The sequence below is a fragment of the Notechis scutatus genome, chromosome 2, assembly GCF_049901735.1.
Source record: "Notechis scutatus isolate UNSWTSFEM ecotype Mainland chromosome 2, rNotScu1.2, whole genome shotgun sequence".
In the NCBI taxonomy this organism is placed as follows: domain Eukaryota; kingdom Metazoa; phylum Chordata; class Lepidosauria; order Squamata; family Elapidae; genus Notechis; species Notechis scutatus.
In genome coordinates this window covers 117,185,099-117,206,482 of record NC_142010.1, presented here as the reverse complement: position 1 = coordinate 117,206,482, position 21,384 = coordinate 117,185,099, and the positions used below count along the sequence as shown (strand labels likewise).

Below are 21,384 nucleotides of genomic sequence, written 5' to 3'. Positions count from 1 at the left end.
TCTCAGAGCAACTTCATACATTATACTACCCTGAACAAGTGATTTCCCCCTCTACCAACTTCCAGTGATATTCATGATGTAAGAAAATACATCTACATGCTCAACAGAAATATTTATTTTCCACTTAATATATAACTGGTTAGCAGTTGTGAATCTATGTTCCCTTAGTAAGCTCATGGTATACTTGTCAATAATGGTTAAATAGTGCCTATGTTTCAATATAGCTCTGTATTGAAGCTGGGCGGATATATATCATCAATTAAATGAGGACTGGAAAACCTATCAGTTTTCAACATAATGACAAAAAATCAGTAATTCCTGCTTCCTTGTGTCTAGGAGTTGGGGGTGGGCATACACACCCTGCTGCCATTTTAAGCAATGCCCTGCCTCTGTAGATATGTCAAAAACAGGTTCCACCAGCACTGTCTAGAGGGGTTTGGCAGAACAGCCCAAAGTAAAACTATGGCACAAATAAATAATTTTCCATAGAATAAAATTCTAATCTGCATTTATCTCCTTAATTTCTAGACTGCTATATTTTTCCTGAATCCCCAATCTCAATTCCTGGAAATTTTCTGTTCCCCTGACCTGGAGTTAGCCTTTGAAGAGATGCATCGTATCTCCCATGAGAGGAAAAAATGCAGAACAAAGACAAAAACGAGTTCCCCCTCCTCTTTTGAAAAAAAAAGCATTTGAAAGGGGGAACCTCACTCCTGACTTATCACTCAGTTTAACTTTTCTAAATATAGTGTTCCTGCTAACAGTGTCTTCAGGGTATGTTGGTCAAAAACTCTAACATGGTGAGTGCAAATTCTTGAGGCAGGAGGGCCTTTTTTCTCTGTGTGTGTCACACATATGCAAAATGGGCACTGCTTCACTTGCACTGTGATGTTGTATCTGCTATCTTGCAAATCTTGTTTGCCTCTTGCAGATGCAGCTGGTCTTTGGTTTCTGTCTAGACTGATAAATTAAATCCCCTTGACTGACCAAGTTTAAATATTTCTTTCATAGATGACGCTATAGAGAAGGGCTTTTTCCCCTTTCACCTAATCTGACTAGGATAAATCTATGCATCCAAGTTATTCAAGTTACTGCTGTGATCCTGAAAAAAATGACTGTTCCTGCTCACCAAATACTCTTTTGATTCCTTTTTATTGTTTTGACTTATAGCAGTATAAGATGAAATTTATAGTTTTACTGAATCTTGTATTTAAGCAGGAAGAAAAATATTATGTCAAGGATGGCACAATCAGTCCCACTAGAGATACAGTGGACCATAGTATTGTCGATGAATTAAGCAGCTCTGTTAATTTCCATATTAGAAAGCGGAAAGTAGAGCATTCATTTACAAGAGATAACAGCAGTTACCAACTCAGCTCTCCAGACTATTTCAGGAAATATTCTACAAATAATCAGTTGTTCAGATACTCTGTTGTGTGTAAGAAAGAGATAATGATCTGTAATACCAAGTTTTACTTGCTGACCTTCTGGGTCTCTTTGATCTTTTTTTTTAAGCTCCAGCTTCTTGTAGTAGAAGTCACCCTTTGTCAGCACTTGCTTATTCGTTTTGCTCTGGCTCTCAGCACGAACCACAATTGTTTCTCGGCGGGAAACTGCTGCCTCCATATTTCTCATTAACTTCTCCTGCTGCCTCATCAGCTGTTCGTACTTTACCTATATTGCAGAAAGGAAGCAAGCCAACTGGATATACTTGGACATCAGATATTGCTACATCCTTGTAGATATATATCCATGTCTATCATCTATAACCCAAAACTTTGAATAACATGGTTCAGAAAATCTAAAACTAGGGTACCACCACATTGATCAGCAGAAACTACAAATTTTGGGGGCTCTTAGTGAACTCAATATCCCTCACAGAATACTTGAAACGCCTTGCTGATGTCTGTAAAACATCATGTAAATAGGGCCTAGTAAATGTTAATCCACATTTCTGATACATAGCTAACCTGCAGAGTTTCTCAACAGTTCTTAGTGCCTTTCCCATCACAATATTATCAGCATCCAATATTATATTTTTTTCTGAAATATTCAATCAAAGTCAGAATTATAGTCACTTTATATATCGAAAAAATAATTTACATTTTATATCCTAGTTCAGCTTCACAGCAGGTGGCAGTATCTAGCTAATCTTATAAAGGTAAGCAGAGACCAGTTCAGCAAAAAAACAACAACAAGGTAATAAATCAGGGGTCCCCAAAGTTGGCAACTTTAAGACTTGTGGACTTCAACTCCCAGAATTCTCCAGCTAGCATAAGCTTAGAGATCTCTGTAATAAGATTCTCATCCATTAAAAATTTGCAATCAAAATCTGGGTAGTTGCCCTTTAATGATTCTGCAGTTTGGATTCCCCACATCTATCAGGATTTGGACTGCACAGTGTGCAAGGGTTATTGGAATTTTGAAATCTCTTATGATGTAATACTCTGTATTAAAAATGTCTCAGTGAGTGGCAGAAAATAGTTAATTTATCTGGGCTTATAAACTAAGCAGGATTGGTTAGGATGGGAGATCACCAGAAAATCAGACTAGACTGGAACATTGAAAAACCATTCAGGAAAAAGATACTGGCAAACAATCCCGCACTGCTGTCAATAAGTCTACATGAAGTGACTAAAAGTTGAGTCCAGAGAGACACTCCTTTTATCATATCCAAAATACTTTTATGCTGGTTACAAATCTTGGAACTAAATCTGCCAAAAATATCCCCCAGGCCAACTTGTTTATTCTATGCAATCTTTTCTTCAATACATATAGGTACATCAAGGAAGGAAAAAACAGCAGATTGGATAAGTACAAATCATATATTATTTGGGTTAAATGTATTTATGATACAAAACCTTAGAGTAGTTTGATTTAAATCAGTGGTGCTTTTGCCAATCTGGGAAACCAGCAGATTTGCCTTCCCAGAACTTCCTGTCTCACCTGCATCCTGTGAATCTCTGACTTCATGGCTTTGATCTCAGTCTGCTCAGCTTCTGAGTCCACTGCAGCACGCATTTCTTTGGCTATTTGTATCTTCTTCTCCCATTGCATCATCTGACATCTGAAATGCCAGAGAAGAGTAAAGAGAGTAGCTAGCAGAATCCTAGCAGACAATGGTATATGGAAACAGGAGGTGTGCCATTTGTCATAATTAGTAGCATTATCAAATTGCACCTCAAGATGCTCATGCAAATCATATTCTATCAAAACAAAAGAACACAATCACGACTACTATTAGCTTTTATGTACAAAGAATGCCAGGAATTTGTTGCTAGAAAGAATTATGTTTTCCCAACATTATGTCATGAAAATATATTCACCTGTAGATTCCACACAAAAACCAAGAAGACAATAAAAATGGTGGTATTAAAATGTAATATAGAAAGGCATTTCAGCTTGTGATAAAATCAGAAGTACAGAGCACAACAATGAGAAGAAGGAGCCATGTTTATTGCAAGGACGTTGGATGGTTGCTTTACAAAAAAAAGAAGGTTCCTGAACAATGGGAAAGCAAAGGTCTTTACAGAGGTTGAGGGCTGTAATACGGGGCAGGAAATCCCAGGCATCTGATTGGCTGGCAACTTCTGGAGAAGCAAACCAGGTCCTTGACCATGAATCCAGAATTATTTCTATTGTTAGGCAAAGTGGCTCTTTCAGGAGGACAGTGAATCTGGGGAAGTCCATTGTTAAGGAGATGGAATGCTATTATGATCAGGCTGATCAAGGATGGAAGTTGGGCTTCCTGGCCTTGTTACTGTGTTGCAATTCCCTATTAGGGCCGCACTTCGGCTGTACTGTGAGTGTGTGATCAAGGCTTATACTCTTTTGAGGGTGTTTCATGGGGCTTTTCCTGGAGGTAGGATTAGACAAAGAAAGGAGCTGGATTGGACTCTGATCATGTCCAAAAGGCAGAGATGAAAAAGGAAGCTGCTCCATTTTATTTCCTTCATTTATACCTGTGTAGTGATAATTTATGAATTACCTTCAATTATTCTAGGTGCAGAGGCTGCTCTCTGTTTATCTCTCAAACTACAACACAAGAAGGAAATCTGATTTACATTCCATTTGTCTATGCTCTGACATAGTTGATGACCCAACCTAGAAAATGGACTCTTAAAAAAAAGTCATGAATATTTCCCACCTGCCCTATTTAAACATTCAGACCCGATATGATAAATCAGAACTCACTCTGCCTCAACTAGACTGTTGATGAGCCTCTCTTTTTCCTCATGGAGTCGGTCCAGTTTCTCTTGCATCTCAATTGATTCTCTCTCTGATATCTAGAGCCAGAAATATGTGCTTTATATCTTTTATTTATTTTTAATATACAAATGATCCAGAACAAGGATAATTATCAGACCGGGCTAACAACAGACTATAAGAAAAGCTCTGCTATGTTTGCCAAAGGCCCACCTAATTCAAATCTCTGTGGTGCACAAGGGCCAATTAAATGCTTCCAAGATGTTTACAAGCAGGATGGGATTACAATAACTTTCAAGTATTTCTCTTCATTAATATGATTTAAATTGTGCTGCTTTTGGTGCGCAAAAGGTACAGCCAATTCAAGTTATGGGCAGCTCTGTCTCTAAATTAGCCCAATTCTCTTGTAGATTGGTAGCCATTATTGCACCTAATAGTGTAAAGAAGCATTTTTTAAATTGGTCTTAAATCTTGCATATAATTTCACTGCATGGCAACAATCGTAACACAAGAAGACAGAGAGAACAATTTCCTCTTTCTCTCCATCTTTCCATCCTTTGCACAGTTTTATCTTCTAGTACTTTTTTATCTTTTTGCTTGAAAGTGAATCATTTGAGTCCCATAACCATTTGGTTGCCTTTATTTTACCTTCTTCAATTTTACAATATCTAGGGGCAGTGACAAACAGTGTGTGCAGAATTTAATGTAAGGTGCCATGTTGTAGATTTATATGTGGGCATTATGTTGGCAATCTTATTTTTAATCCCTTTTTAAATGATTCTCCAGTAGACAATTGTCTCATTAATATTTTTTTCATAGCGGCTTCACTGACTTCTTTATCAGAGCTTGTGTTCTTGGAAGTTTATTCCTTACATGTCTTATCTAGCCTGTCAAAACAAACTAGATAATAGTTTTGTGAAGTTTGGTGTTTTGCTTCAGTATGCTTCTCCTTATAATTATTTCCGAAGAACTGATGATTTGATGTCATCAGAAAACCAGTCAAGGTTATATTGAGAAATAAGTTACCTACAGGTAGTCCTTGACTTACAACAGTCATAATAGCATGGAAAAAAATGATGCATGACTATTTTTCACAATTATAACCATTGCAGCATCCTCATGGTCACGTGATCAAAATTCAGATGCTTGGCAATTGACTCATATTTATGACGGACGCAGTGTCCCAGGGTCATGGGATCACCTTTTGTGACCTTCTGATAAGCAAAGTCAATAGAGAAGGCAGATTCACTTAACAACCATGTTACTAACTTAACAACAACAGTAATTCATTTGACAACTGTGGCAAAAAGGTCGTAAAGTAGGGCAAAACTAATTCAGCTTCTGTCTCACTTAGCAACAGAAATGTTGGGCTCAATCCTGGTTGCAGGTCAAGGACTATCTGTATTTTTTTTCCTGAGGGTCTCCTTCCTGCCTCCTTTTCTAGAAACTGAATGATCTAGACCAACTGTTTATATTATACAGTCTTTTCCTGTGAAGTATTGTCATTGCTTCTCTGTTCACAAAGGGATTGCAGGCGTTATCAAAATCACTTTTTTTGGTAATTTTAGCAGTACTGAACATCAAACCACATCAAATCCTGACTTTGTGAGAAATATATCTAGGCCAAGGAATACCTTGAGGGAGCGCATAAATTCATTTTCCATGATGGTGTTTCCTTGCTGTAACTCATGAGAATTCTCACTGTTCTTATTGATCAATAAATGCAGCTTCACCAGATCATTAGACATATTCTTCATGTGTCGCTCAATGTCCTTCAGTTCATTTTTCTCCTGCTGGATATCATCTGAGAGGATAGGATAAAAAAGATAACAATTCTTTAAGATGTAAACTGGTGCAAATAACATGAGAAGTGGAAGTATTGGAATAAAATGGGCAATATATATGGGGAAATCAATTCTATCAGCAGGATTGGGGGGGGAATTGAGTCTGCACACTCAAAATCTGCATACTGTATAAAAATAAATGTGCTTTTTAATATCCAAGATTAAGAATCAGACAAATGTTGAACTGAATATATGGAAAAATGAAAATCACACTGAAATAAATTGATTTGACCATCCCTAAGTGGGAAAGATTCCTCCTCTCCACGAGTGAAGTATTTTTATATTCCCTGTTCAGAATAACCTTCTTATTTACTGTGACCAACAAAATGTTTTTCCAGATGTTATTAAGCAAAGTTATACGAATGTTTGCAGACAAGAATTTCAATTTCGTTCTGGATGCAAATTCAGATTTTGTACACAGAAAACCAAGTTTAGATAGCTCAGGTGCATTATTTTGCTGTGCAATGTGGCTTCAGGGATTCAGCAAATAGTGGGTGATCATATATACTGTATAACCTGATGCGGCAACATTTGTTTGACAGTTTAACAAAGCATTGCTTTAAAAACACTGTATGTATACTATACCCAATATTTCATTCATTTGATATGACCTTTTATAAAGAAGTATACAGTTAACCTTGTTACAGACTACTGAAATTACTTCAAATGCTTGCAAAGATCTTTGATAGATTTTATCACTAAGATATGGCAGCTCGCTTTCCATAATAAAGTTCTTATTCAGCAGCCACTGTTTCAATTATGCTTTTTATTTAGCATAAGCAATTTCAAAATCATTGAAGCAATGTAATTACCTAACCATCCAATCAGATTTCAAGAGTGCTGCACTTACTCTCAATGCGTACTTTCTTTTGCTCCTTGATTGTGATCTCTTTCTTTAGCATATCTAAGGAAACCAGCTGCTCTTCTCGTTCTTGAGTAAGCTTCACTAATTCCCTCTGTTGCTTCATCCAATGTTTTTGGAGCTTCACTACCTCCAATTCCATTTCATCTATTTGTTTGGTGAGTTTTTTAATTTCAATTTCCAAAGGTCCCAATTCTTGTCCCTTGAATCAGGAATATATAATGATTTAGATTTAGTTACTTGCAATTCAATACAGTTTGAAAAACATCTTCACTAGTCAGGTAACAATATGTCTGCAAGGAAACAACCAAGCTCAGAGAACACCAAGGACTCCACAGCAGTGGTGGGATTCAAAAACTTTTACTACCGGTTCTGTGGGCGTGGCTTGGTGGGCGTGGCCATGTGACTGGGTGAGCGTGGATTTTTTTTTTTTTGGAGCCCCCCCCCATTTTTTGGAGCTTCCTAGCCACAGAGGAGCCTCTGAGGGGATCATTTTTGCTCCCCTAAAGCTCCTCTGGGGCTCTGGAAGAAAAGGAACAGAGCATGGGAGAAACACGCAGCATCCCTCCAAGCTCCGTTTTGGGAGCTTCCTAGCCTCAGAGAAGCCTCTCTGGGGCTCTGGAAGGCAAAAAATGGTGGGGGGGCTGAGCTCCTCCCTCCATTTTTTGCCTTCCTGGGCCTCAGCAAGGGAAATCCCGGCACAGCTGATCTTATCTACAGCTGATTGTCGGGAGGGGGAAAAAAAGAAAGAAATACCTTAGGCGAATGTCAGGCAGGTGGGTGGGGTGGACGGGAGGGCGACCGGGTGGGGGGCCTGGCCAGCCAGAACTTACTACCGGTTCGGTGACCCACGCCAAATTCTTGCTATCAGTTCACCCGATCCGATGTGAACCGGCTGAATACCACCACTGCTCCACAGTTCAACTCTGAGCTACATACATTCTTTTCCATTAATACCTAAAGTCCACTCATGAACATCTTTTTTAAAAATTTACTATAAAATACTTTGTCTTGGTTTCGGGAATTCTTCCCAAAAATAGAAAGTTACCCCATGTGCACTGGATATACTGTACATTTACCAAGGACCCTAGAAGAAAGAAAAAACAAAGTATAGAAGGGAAAGCCTGCAGAGTTATTTGGCATCCAAAATTCGTTCACATCAATGGGAAAAGGAGGGAGGTGGCTTAGAATCACATAGTCAGGAGAATTCTAAGTGGCTGCCCACCTGTCTCTTCCATAGGGATTCATTAATGTTGCTCTCCACAGCCTCAAGCTGAAACCATCCCATTTCCAACTTCTTTCTTTTGCTGGCAACTATTGGTCCAATTCTCAGCTCTGTGTAGTTTTAGGAAAATTAACCTGATGGTTGCTCCAAAGGTTTCAATTACAATTGGCGTAACAGTGGATTTTGTTTTCTCCAAGCATTCAACTTTGATCAGCAAGTCCTGTATTTCATAATTTTCCAATTGTTTTTCCTCAGTTTTAATATTACCCAATACAGGAACATCAATGATTCAGACTTTTTTTTTCTTTTTGGTAACTATTATATTGGGCATATTAAGAGCAAGAAGCTTGTTTGGATCTTAAAATCCCATAAGATCTTATTCCACTTATTTTCTAAAACCTTCTCAACTTCATGGTCCCAGTGGCTCTTGCTACATTCATATCCAAATTTCTGATAAAGTTTCAAATGAATAATTTTGGCAATTCGATCATAACAATGTTTGTAATCAGTTTGTGTAATTTGTGGCAGTCACAATTCAGATGGTCAAATGTTTCATCCTTTTTATTACAAAGATGGCATTTGCTGTTTATTACAGGCTGAATTTTCACTTTCATGCAATTAGTTGGCAAAGCTTGTTATTGAGCCACTAAAATAAAGCTTTTCTTTAATACTCCTGATCTTAACCAATTCTATGTGGGATTTCTATTGGATTTTCCTACTACATTCTTCAAGCATTGAGTATGTATTGGCATATTCTTCTAATTAATAAATTGGTTTGATTATTTCTTTTTTAATAATCAGCCTTCATTGTCGTTTTTTTTCAAATGCTTTCCTTGATGGACTTCTTTCAATAAGGGTTCTTCACTTTTCTTGATGTAATCATTCAAACCATGCTTTTCTTCCTCCACAATTTTCTTCACCTGTAGGAGACATCTCTCTCATTTAGCTCTTGGCAAATACAGGCAATTAGTATCACTTTTCAGATGTAGAGAAAGGTAGAGTGTAATTGGTTTTCTCATTTTCCAATCCAAGTTATCAAGTTCCATCTGGATTCATTTAATTATTCCTGCTGTATACTGAATAAGAGGTCTGCTTAGGTATTGGTTGCTTTAACAATGTTTCCACCTTGATTTGCTTAGCAGTTAGATAGAATAAATGCCAACATAAAGAAAGGTTAATGTGTGATGGTTAGAGTGTAGAACTGAATGGGGGATACCTTTAAATATCCTTACTAAGTAATGAATACACTGGATGTTTATGGGCTAGTGCTATCTTTAAGCTCAAGAGAATTGGTATACAAAAATGAGAGAGCAAGCCATCTATATTGCCCTAAGCAACCCAAGAAAAAAATGGAACATACCCCAAGTTGAGAAATCATCATTTCCAATTTCTTATTGTACAAGTTGATGGTACCCTGTTTTTGTCCAATCAGAAGGTTACGTTTAGCAATCTCAGTCTCACTATGACTGATCTCGCTGTTTAACTCGTCCAATTCTTTGTCCAGTTCTGAAAGATTCTTCTGAAGCATGTTCAGCTTATTATTTGTATTTGTTATGTCCAATGAGGTTTGAGCCGTTTCATTTTCAAGTTTGGTAAGCTGTGTATCCTAGGGATTACAAGAAAAGGGAGATCAGAAAAAGGCGTCTCTGTATGGATAGCTAAATAAGTATTTCAGGGATGTTAATGAATACCTATTACCAAGGGAATGCCTGGCTGCAATCACAGTATTACTTTAGACTGTAGCTCAACAAAAAAATCCCAAATCATAACAAGAAGAACACTAAAGGGCAGGAAAAAAAAAACCCCCACAATGCTAGAATACTGAGAGATAAACAATACTCACTTGCTCTTTCCAATATGTAACTGCACACATTGGTTTCACTGGGTGCATTTTAACAATTGTTATTTGAGAGCCAATAGTAAAAAATAAATCACAATAATGTAATAATATTACTGTAAATAAATCTCTATCACTAATTAAGGTTAGCCTGTAATCATAAAAAGCCAGGAGAGCTTGGAGTCCAACTTGGAAGTGGCTAGGCTCACACTACAGTGAATGCTATCCCACTTCCTTAAACCCCAGAGACTCAAAAGAATCCCAGACAATATTGCAAGACACTATTATGTAAATTGTGAGTACAAACCAGAAGAAATCTGACTAATATCACTTTTAGTCATGGTGGCCTTGGGAATATCTTTTCAACCTACATTTCCACAAAAGGTCTAGGCTAGTTTAAATAAGGATGCTGGATGGCACTCTGCAGATGCAACAAGGTTAGAGAAGTAATTATATTTCACTATCTTATTGCTGATATGTGAGCCCCAACCTAAACTCATACCTCTGTCTAGTAATGTTCACATTTCTGATATGTCTTCTGTCCCTTTATCTTCCAAGGTTCCTCTATGAACCACAGGGCATATTTAGATCCGCACACTGGAGGGGATACCCAGGAATAATTTAATCCAATGTTCTTGTCAATTTTCTTTTTCAATGTTTGGTAAGAGGAGTGGCAAAACTGGTTATATACTGGTCATTCAAAAACTCCCCAAGCACCTGTTGGAAACTAATAGAATCCATAAAGTGCCAGGAGAGACCAAATTAATTCCTCTTCCCTTCTTGCAATGGTTGGTTATGGAGCAAGGTTCAGGATGACAAAAAGTGACAAAGGACTGTCCATGGTGAAGGATTTTTTTAAAAAAGACCCCCATATGGAAATGATAAAGCAAGTGTCCCAAAATAAAAACTAGATCCAGCTGTAACTACCTTTATGGATTGGACTAGATATTTCTAGGTCAATGATTGTTATGGCTGTCATGAAATCCTGAGACAGTTCCAACTCAGGAGGTTTAAAACCCCAAAGGTTCATAAGCATCGGGGACTCAAGCACTAGCTCAGATACCGGTTTAAGGATATTTCTTTTATTATCTCCAATATTGGTGCTAGCGGTGATGGTTATGCTATTTCTAGAAGTTTTATCCACAGAAGGTAGTATTCCGTTTATCAGAAAGATCATGGTCTTAATATTTATATCAGAACTGGTCAATTCCTATTACTTGCAGAAATTGCAAATCTTTTTTTATGTCAGTTGGGCCCTGAGATCACAAAGCTTGGTCAGAGCATGATTCCAGCCCCAAATCATGAGGTTGCTGACCCAAGTGTCTCAAACTTCATTGTGGATCTTTTCTTTATCAATAAAATGTAATCCTCAGTTACCAATCACTTGTTCAAAATTATGCTGGCACTGAACAAGAAGACTTACAACTAGTCCTTTAAATTGTGGCCATCAGGATGTCCCTGCAGACACATGATCATGATTTGGGTGCCCAGCAACCAGTGAGTATTTACAATAGTTTCAGTGTCCTGCCCATCTGCAACCTTCACAGCCAGCAAAGTCAACAGGGAAGGAAGTTGCAAGCCATGGCATGTGATGTCATACGTAATGACCCACAGAGAGAAACTTCATATACTTAAATACAAACCTCGTTCCCATCAGCCCCAAATATGGAGGTGTTCTACGTACCAAAGTCAACATTGTGTTCTCAAGTTTAGCTCTTAGTTGTAAAAAATATTTTGCTGCTTTATTTGATATCATCTGATCTTGCAACTTGGCCATGATCTCATTTTCCTTATCCTGCTTGATTTGTGATCCTTTCTCGAGTTCTCTACGAAGAACCACCAATTCATTCATGCGAGCTGCTCGATCCTGGAATGGGAAATAGGGAACTTTTAGAAATCAGATGACTGTAAACAGCGTAGAGGGCAGAATTATGAGTTATGATGAGCCATATTTGATGGTAAGAAACTACACTTAATTATTACCACAATTTATATAATTGCCTCTCCTAACTGTAGCTTCTAATAGGAGAGGCAATTATATAAAGTAACCAGAATCATGCTACAGAATTTCAACTTTATTTCTTTCTTTTCCTATTGTTTTTTAATGAAAACATATTGAAACTATTGGGAAGCTTATATTAATATTTAAAATGGCAGAAAAATGTGGCTTAATTTTCTGCAATTATGTTTTGAAAGATCTTTGGAAGAACTATTTCAATCCTGGCTGTCCAATCAGACACTACAAGTAAACAAATAGCAAACTTTAGTCTGAAAATCTTACTGCAGATGTCCTATTGAGGGCCTGCTCTGTCTCCTGAAGGGTACGAGTGTAAGTGCTAAATTCCACTTTCATGGCATCTTGTTTAGACAAGTTCTGTGCTATCAGCTTTCTGCTTGTGTTGGCATCGTTCTCTGAACGGTTCAGGATAGAAGCCAACAATTCATTCCTCTCTTCCTCCTTGATGATAGACTTCTTATAGACTTCAATTTCAGCCTCCAAAGATTTGAGTTTATGTCTGGAATCTCTGCAGAGGCAAATAATAATAATAATAATAATAATAATAATAATAATAATAATAATAATAATAATAATAATAATAATAATAATAATAATTTGGAGCAAAATAATTACTATCAAATGTCTCTATTTTCAAATAAATTGTTTTGGAAATAATTAGAAGACCACAGTGGCTCTTTCAACATCTTCATAGTTCACTGCTTCTTTGAAGTCAGACACACAAAGCTGTTGTTTCTTCTTTGACTTGTATTATAAACGGTAATATAATTAAATGCAAAATAAAATCTATACCTTGAATTCTAGTGATTTCATAGACACATCAGTACAAGATTTTTTGGTAGAAGTATTTGAATTATTTCCTATGTTTTCTTTTGGGATATTGTTTTGACCCCCCCAGTTTGGTCTACAACTCAGATGTTCCTCGATGCTCTATATTCCGAATATCAATCAGCCCAACCTGCATAGCTTCCAAGTTCAGACAGTCTATCAAGCACTATCATATGTTGAGACTCTTAACAGTACAAGCATCTAATAATTATATGCATTTCTAGATTCCAGTAATTCTTGTGATCACACAGAACACATTCTGTTACTGTATATGCAGGAAATCAAGACTAGAATATAGTATCCCTGCATGGCAACTGTTCAAGCTTTGCCTCAAGATTTCCAGTAGGAGAAAATCCTTTTAACTGAAAACTACTTTTTAAATTTATAATAAACAATTTAAACCCTTTGTATCTATCCTAGTTCCTGGAATATTTTTTAAAAAAGACTGTGCCTTCTTTTATCAAAAAATTGAATAATACCTCTGCAGCCTAATCAGCTTTGCTTTGTTCAGTTTAAGCCTAACCAATGTGACTTGTTTGCCACAATTTTGGTGAGTGTATTGGTCCCTTTCTGACACCACTCATATTTTTTTTTTAAATAGAACATCCAGAACTAGATTAAGTATTCCAAATAAATCTGATTGGAATTGAATAACACAGAACAACTAATTATCAGATCTTGGAAAAGGAGAAGGAAACTTGGAAATTATCATCTTCATTATCATCTTCAATCCAATAAAACAATATTTCTGCAGCAACATTTCATTTATAAGGCAAGATTTATGTATTATTATAAAAACAAGACAAAAAGTCCTTATAAATGAAGTATAGTAATAAAATATTTTATTCAACTTTCTATAAATAATATTTCAATTTAACTTTGTATGTATAAATGCAACTGTGTGTGCATATGTGTTTGTGTGTATGTCTGTGTCTAGATGGATGTATATAAACCTGCCTGAAATTAGTCTAATGCCAAATTGAAGCCCAGATGACAAGGAAGCCTAACTCTAATTTTACTTTCTCACTACTGTACTGGCAGTAGAAATTTTCTTCCCTAAAAGTTATCCTGGGAAACAATCCCAATGTAAAATAAACTAAGATTTATTAAATTTGTTCTAAAGCTAATATAACAGACATCCTTAAAGAAAAGCAGGGCAGGCTATTTACTAAATTAAACCATTTGTTTGATAAATAAAGTTTGAAAGACTATCTTTTTTCTCATACTATATTTTTTCACAGCAATGCCTCTTGACCTGTTAAAGATCTGCTTATTTTCTTTCTCCACTTACTTTTCTGCAATTGAGAAAAAGAGATGGCCAACAGCTATGCTTTTGTAGCTATCTTGAGAATATTCTAGGTGCTTAGATTTTCTTCTGTCTTTCTGAAAGGTAACTAACACCCCAAGAAACTGCTTATTCAGGTAATTACCTTAACGCTTCTTGCATGGCAGCGTATGCCTCATCACGGCGCTTCATCCCAGTCAAACTGACAGTCCATTGGTGCAATAGCTGCTTTTTCTCCATGTTAATAGCTTGGATCTCTATACTTGCCTGCAAAGGCAATGAAACACTATATGGCTATGTGGGAAAATATAAATTATATTTCTGCTGACTTCTGCCATTTCTCTTTCTATATAGCTCAATGCCAGAGTTATAAATTCTTATTATTTGCATTTTCATGTTTTAGATAAGATGAAATTAAACCTAATCAGCAACAAACACAAATTTATATTTAAAAATTGAAGGAATTAAAAATACTTATTATATCCTGCAGAGTGCTGGCTGCTGCTACAAGTGGGCAGCTGGTAGCAATCATATTATGAGAAGAATTTTAACATGGCTGCCCTGTTTCTCTTCTAATCAATCCATAGATTCCCAAACAGTCATCTATCAGTTCTCCTTGTATGCACAGCAAAATGAAGTTTTCTCTAGAGGTTTATAAACTACTCCGGCAGTATATGTACACACATATTTACAACTTTTGATTGAAAGATAGATTATGAAGGCAATGTACATTTGTATATTAAATGTGGTTTTACAGGTATCACTGTCCTCATGTGGACAGTTGCTATCTCTATCAAGTCTATCAGTCTCTATCTCGATTAACAAGGTAATTCTATTAAATATTACTGTAATTTGTAATTCATTAAAAAATTCTAGCTGTAGGAAAAAAAGGAGATAACTTCTTACCTCTCCCACTTCTTGCCGTGTGATCCTGGTATCTTCTGCCTGAGCCATGTACTGTGCATCATAAAGAGCAATCTGTTCCTCTAGTTCATTAGCTCTTCTTGTTAAGCGGTCGACATGAAGGTCCTAGGAAATTCAGATCATCTCATGATATCAGATCTCTCTTCCTATGCACTTAAGTCTAGATAATGAGTAAGATAAGAGAAACAGCTGCATGCATGCTCTCTATATGCACCACAGGTAGTCTATGACTTATGACTCTTCACTTTACAATAGATCAAAATTATGATGGCCGTAGAAAAAGTACGGTAATTTATGACCTGTCCTCAAAGTTATAACTGTTGTCCCAGCTCCACAATCACACAATCACAATTTGAGCACTTGGCAGCCTGCTTGCATTTATGATGAAGATTCTTGCAGTCACGTGATTATGATTTGCAACCTTCCCAGCAAGTTTCCAACAAGCAAAATCAATTAGGGAAATGGGGGGGGTCCCTTAAGGACCTTGTGATTTCCTTAATGACTACGTGATTTCTTAACAATGGAAGTAAAAATAGTCATAAAATTGGATTCCAGCAATCGCCCTAATTAAATCATGTTTTATTTTTTGTTTTAAATATGGTTTCACATTGTATAAGCTGCCTCGAGTCGCCATGGGTGAATATAAATTAAATAAAAAAAATAAAAAAATAAAAAATGTTTCTCGAGCCAAACTTCAAAAAACTTCAAAGGATTTCTTAGAGGCAACATACTGGCACTGCCCTGTATGAATCCAACTCTAGCATACATAATTTACAGTCACCTGTGACCCTGTTTCCCCCCTGGGTGTCTCATAAACCAGATTCTCCAATTGAGCACGTTCACCGGCTTGGTGTCATCATTCACATTCTCCAATTAAATATATTCACGGGCAAAAGCTCTGGTATTTTAGTTACAATCTTTTAAAGATAAGAGTTGGAATGTACTTTCCATTTCAAACTGCTGCACTGCTCTTCCAGATTTCCTTCTCCTCCCCCCACTTTTTATGGCAACTACTAAAACAGGCATAGGAATGTTTTATGAGTTGACATTTGGGTCCGGTCACATGATGACTCACTTAATGACTGCATCTCTTAATGACCAAAATAATGGTCCAATTATGGTCATAAGGAGAGGACTACCTGTATATTCAGTGAATAATTATGAATAATTATTATAGTCTCTGGGGACTTTTTCAGTATTCTTTATTGGTTTTTTTTGCCTAGTATTCATTTTAATGAAGTAAGCTTTACAGACAAAATGCTTTTGCAGTCTTATACTCAATTATTAGTTGTTTGTGAAGTGAGGTCCCAACACAGTGGCCAGGTGCCAATGGAATGCTTGCTTAGAGAGACTCTCAACTTTAGATCACTAGCAAAAGCCATGTCAAAATAAGTAACCAAGTCATAGGACTTTCTGATAATGTGTATAATATTTATATCTACTTTGGCACTCAGAGAGTTTGTAATTCCATGGGAACTAAAAGATGGAGAAAAAGGATTGGTTTCAAAAGATTCAAAAATACAATAAACATACTCTCTTTGCAGTCAAACTCTCCCAACATTAGCTATGAATAAGACTATTTTTCCTGTTTGATATAATTGTTTTAAAAATAGATGAAACCAGCTCAATCAATTAGAAGTGATATGTTGATAATTAAAATTATAAAATTTATTAATTTCCGTTTAACAGCATGGGAGGCATAAAATACATACATACAGATCTGCTAATACATGAAAGCCTTATCACCATACATTTTGTCACTTTAAAGGACAGTTGCATTAGAGCAGGGGTGTCAAATTTCATTGAGGGCCGCATCAGGGTTGTGTTTGACCTCAGAGGGGTGGGTGTGATCCTGGTGGGCATGGCCAGGGTGGGCATTTGACACAGGCTCAAGATGCACTTTTTCCCTTCTCTTCTTTCATTCCACAGTTTTTTACTATAACCATTTTCCTATCTCTTCTTACAGATATTACTGCCAAAATTTATTACTCCACTAAACTTTTTTATTTCTAAATTTATACCCCATTGTTTAATATTAAATATTGCTTTTCCAGACAGAAAAGCTATTTATACTATTGTATTTTTATTATTCAACTAACAATAAAAATACAATAGCATAAATAACGTGATAATACAAGATCTAACACCAGAATTAAATTTCTAGAATAGTAAATAGAATGGCTGTCAATTATAGATTTTAAATTCAATGGACCTACAGTATGCAAAATCTGGCATTAAACTGAATATTAATATAGGAGGTTGCTTGTTTTCTATTCAGATCAGGCACTTAATTGACACCACATAATTGTAATCCTGTCCTCCTGCAGCATTCTGCTGGCCAAAAATGGGCCATGCAGAGGCCTGTGCAGCCACCACGCAGCCCATTTTCAGCTTCCCTGGCCTCCTGCAGCACTCTGCCGGCTGAAAACAGGCCCTGCGGGGGCCTCTTCTAAGCCCATTTTCAGCTGGCAGGGTGCTGCTGGAGGCCGGGAGGCCGAAAACAGGCCCATTTTGGCTGGCAGAGGCACCAAGCCGGCTCTGTGGGCCAGATTTAAGCACCCTGCAGGCTGGATTCAGCCCATGGGCCTTGAGTTTAACACCCCTGCATTAGAGAGTGTGGGAAGTGTATTCATTTTATGACTCAAAACTCAAGATGAAAAAGGGAGGTTTTCCTTTTGAAGTAAGGAAATGTGGTATCAAGCACTGATGAGAACTGATCTTGGAATGTTTTTGAAGTGCTGGGAACTATCACACATTTTGGAATGCCTTTGAAATGCTAGATACCGGATAAAGAAGTGTCTGTTACGAGCTAGGCACCATGAAAGATAATAAAATGTAACTTGTATCCTGAAAGATAGATTGTAAATCAAGCCATTTGTATACTGGGGGGGAGTAGTAGGGGTAGTTTTGGGTATAAGAGTAGAGCCTTTAAGCTTTGCCTTCGTTCCTCCCATCTGCCAGGGCAGGAACCCGTTTCTGCAGAAATGTTACAATAAAGCCTTTTTCCTTGGATCAACTTTGAATCCTGGTGGTTTTTCTTAGCCACAATCTCACAATTTGGGGGCTCGTCCGGGATCCTCGACGGCGTCGACTGGAAAACGGGGACCAGGTAAGAGAGTGGCCACAACCTCCCATTGAGAGGCACCTCTCCCCGAATTTGGTCAGACTCCCGAGGTGACTGGGAAATCCAGACAATCCTTGGAAAAAGAACTGAGAAGAAATGCCGGCTGAGAGTGTGTGAGATTGATCTGAGTTGGGGACGCCCACACATCCTTTGACTGACTGCGGAAAGTCCAGGAGTGATCAGATCAGGTAAACTTTGTTTCCTTTCATTTGTAGCCAAAAGAGAGAGGTCCTTAAACTCCTGGGGGAATCCAGCGTCTGCTGGAGGACTGGGCTTAGAAGTCTGAGAGAGAGGGTCCTTAAACTCTCTGGGAGAATCCAGCGTCTGCTGGAGGACGGACTGGTGAGTCAAGACTCTGGGAGTCTGAAAGAATAGAGATGGGAAAGGGACAAAGCGAGGCTCTGGGAGCCTGGAAGAAGCCTGTCTGGGACAGGGAAAATTTGACAATGGCAGAAAATCAATTCCGGTAGATTCGCCTCTGGGACAGCCACTCCAGCAGTGGTTCTCCCCAAATTTAAAGGAATTCACCAGACATCTCGAAAAGAAAAACATGATTTATCTTTGTCGAGATCGATGGCCAAAATACTCTTTGATTGATCCTAAATTCCCATATCACTGGAGTCCTGAGGGGAGCCAGTATCTATTGGATGACCAAATTGCGGGACTATATTCTCCAACACAAAATGACTACTCAAATTGCATACATAGATGTATGGTTTCATGTGAAATTTGAAAGTCCCATCCCTCCAATTGAGGGTCAATACATGTCAGAACAAAAAGACAATGAGAGTGAGACGGATGATTGGCTGCAGAGTCTGCTGCCCGCAAATCCTAATTTGCACCGCTGCCATTGCCAGCGCCCAACCCCCTCCTCAGCCGCCCCTTTACCCGCAGCTGAGAAAAGAAGTAGAAGAATTAAAGAGAAGTGTTCAGGATTTTCCATTCAGAGAAAAACCTGAAGTGGATGCATTTCCTCTTAGGGAAGTCCCTAATGAGATCAATGCTGCAGGCAACCCGGTGACAGTCTTTGTGGCTGTCCCCATAAAACCAGCCGAGTTGCGATGCTTATCGGGAGTTGATGTATATCCTGGGGACTATTGTAATAGGCTTCGGGACAGCCTAGTTAAATATTCTGGTGTGGATCCAACCACACCTGCTTTTGAATCCATGTGGAGAAAATGCAGTTTGTGACTGGGGCTTGGCCAGATATTCAAAAGAAAATTCAGAAAATGGATAATTGGGGAGCTGTGGGAATTGTTGATCTCCTGAAAGCAGCCCAACAAGTTTTTGTGAACAGACACTGTAAAAACCAGACAGAAGTCACAAATGATGCTTGCAGCTATGCAGGCTGCAATGAAAAATGAGATGAAGAAAAGTGAGAATTTTGGGAAAGGTTCAATTGGAGAAAGGAGTGAGAATTTTGGGGGATAAAATCAGGGAAGTTTTCAGGGCAGAGGAAGAGGCATGGGAATGAGACAACCTGGAATGGATAGGAGTTGCTTCAGGTGTGGGAAGGAAGGTCACTTTGCGCGTGAGTGTCCTACCTACCAACTGGGAGGAAAGGGGTTATGCATTGTATGAAGAAAGTAATAAAATAGTTGGGGTGAGTGGAAAATCACAGGATGTGAGTGTGTTTGAACAAATCAGGCTGGAGATGAATGAAGTGGAGACAGAAGCTGAAATATTGTATATTCCTGATTCTGGATTGAATTTGTTAGGAAGAGATTTGTTGCCTGTGTTTGGTATCCAATTATAGGATACTGGGAAGGGAGTAAGGATGTGGAAAATGACTGTGGAAGATGAGAGAGCAATTTCAGATGAGTTCTGGGCAGGAGGAGAGAGAAGGGGGAGAGGGGGTTGCTGAAGGATGCCTTCTGGGCATGCCCCCTTGAGGAGGGGAGTAGAGACCTGTTTGCATTTGAATGGGATGATCCTGAGAGTGGAAGAAAATAGCAGTTTTCTTTGTTGTTTGGACAGGCTTTGAAGGGAATTATGTTGATTCAGTATGTGGATGATTCGTTGCTGAAGGAAAAGAGAAAGGGGAGGTTAGAGTGGCTTCCGTGGCTTTGCTGAATTGGCTGAAGGAACAAGGATTGACAGTTTCATGGGAAAAGATCCAGTTTGTGGAAAAGAAGGTGAAATATTTAGGGCATTATATTCAGCAGGGGTGAGGTCCTTGGATCCTGAAAGGGTGAAAGGGATCATGAGCCTGGCTCCCCCAGAAATAAGACAGAAGTCAGGAAAGCGCTTGGATTGTTGGGGTATTGCAGAGCTTGGGTGGATCAATACACTGTGTTAGCTCAATTTTTGCACAGGAAGCTGGTAGGAGAAGGAGAGAGTATAGAATGATTAAAGGGAGATGATGAGAGATGGAAAGTTTTAAAGAAGGCATTGTCATCCGCACCGGTTTTGGCTTTGCCCAATTTGAAGCTACCTTTTCATCTGTATGTGTCAGCAGTCAGAAGGGGGGGCAATACCAGCCCATTGCTTTTCTGAGCAAAACTCTGGAGCCAGTGGTGAGAGGATGGCCAGTGTGTGTGCAAGCTGTGGCTGCTACAGCTATGTTGGTAGTAGAGAGCAGGAAGTTAACCTTTTGGGGTGGGGGCTTGTTGTGCATTCACCCCACCAGGTTACTTCTGTGCTAAGTCAGTTGGCAACAACTTGGATGACAGAAGGGCAGATTCTCAAATATGAAACCATTTTGAGAACCAGCCCAGATGTGGTGATTGGGACAGATAGGAATTTGAATCCAGCAGAATTCCTAGAAGGGAGAAGACAGGAGTGGGAAGCTGAGGACCATGATTGTTTATTGCAAGTAGTTTTGATGACAAAGGTAAGGGAGGATTTGGAAGAGATTTCTCTGAAGGAAGGGGAAAGATAGTTTGTGGATGCAGGGTTGAGGAAGGAAAGAGGAAATGTGAGTTGTTTGCTTTGAAGAGGGCTCTGGAGTTAGCTGAAGGGATTGATGTGACAATCTGGACTGATTCCAAATACGCCTGGGGTGTGAAGCACCCCAGAGGTAGTTGGGAACAGGTAGGCAGACAAGTGGACAAAAAGAAGCTGCAGGGGAGATAGAGCTGGTGATGGTATCAATTCCCTTGCTAGAAGTGGAAGAGGATGAGGAATGGAAACCTGAAGGAAAAGAGAAAGATGATTTGGAAAAAGAAGAGTGTACATTTTATTTATTTATTTATTTATTTATTTATTTATTTATTTATTTATTTATTTGATT

The 21,384-nt window shown here is 38.3% G+C and overlaps 1 protein-coding gene across 1 annotated transcript in view; it reads right to left on the bottom strand.

The window, feature by feature from the left end:
* The window catches only part of CCDC40 (coiled-coil domain 40 molecular ruler complex subunit), a 35,077-nt gene that overhangs the window by 1,282 nt on the left and 12,411 nt on the right, over window positions 1-21,384 (bottom strand). The window contains 11 exon segments of the mRNA XM_087955964.1: window positions 1,485-1,514; window positions 1,516-1,674; window positions 2,947-3,067; window positions 4,195-4,286; window positions 5,841-6,010; window positions 6,901-7,114; window positions 9,498-9,743; window positions 11,659-11,841; window positions 12,256-12,499; window positions 14,250-14,371; window positions 15,011-15,133. Coding sequence (XP_087812090.1) covers window positions 1,485-1,514; window positions 1,516-1,674; window positions 2,947-3,067; window positions 4,195-4,286; window positions 5,841-6,010; window positions 6,901-7,114; window positions 9,498-9,743; window positions 11,659-11,841; window positions 12,256-12,499; window positions 14,250-14,371; window positions 15,011-15,133 — 1,704 coding nt within the window.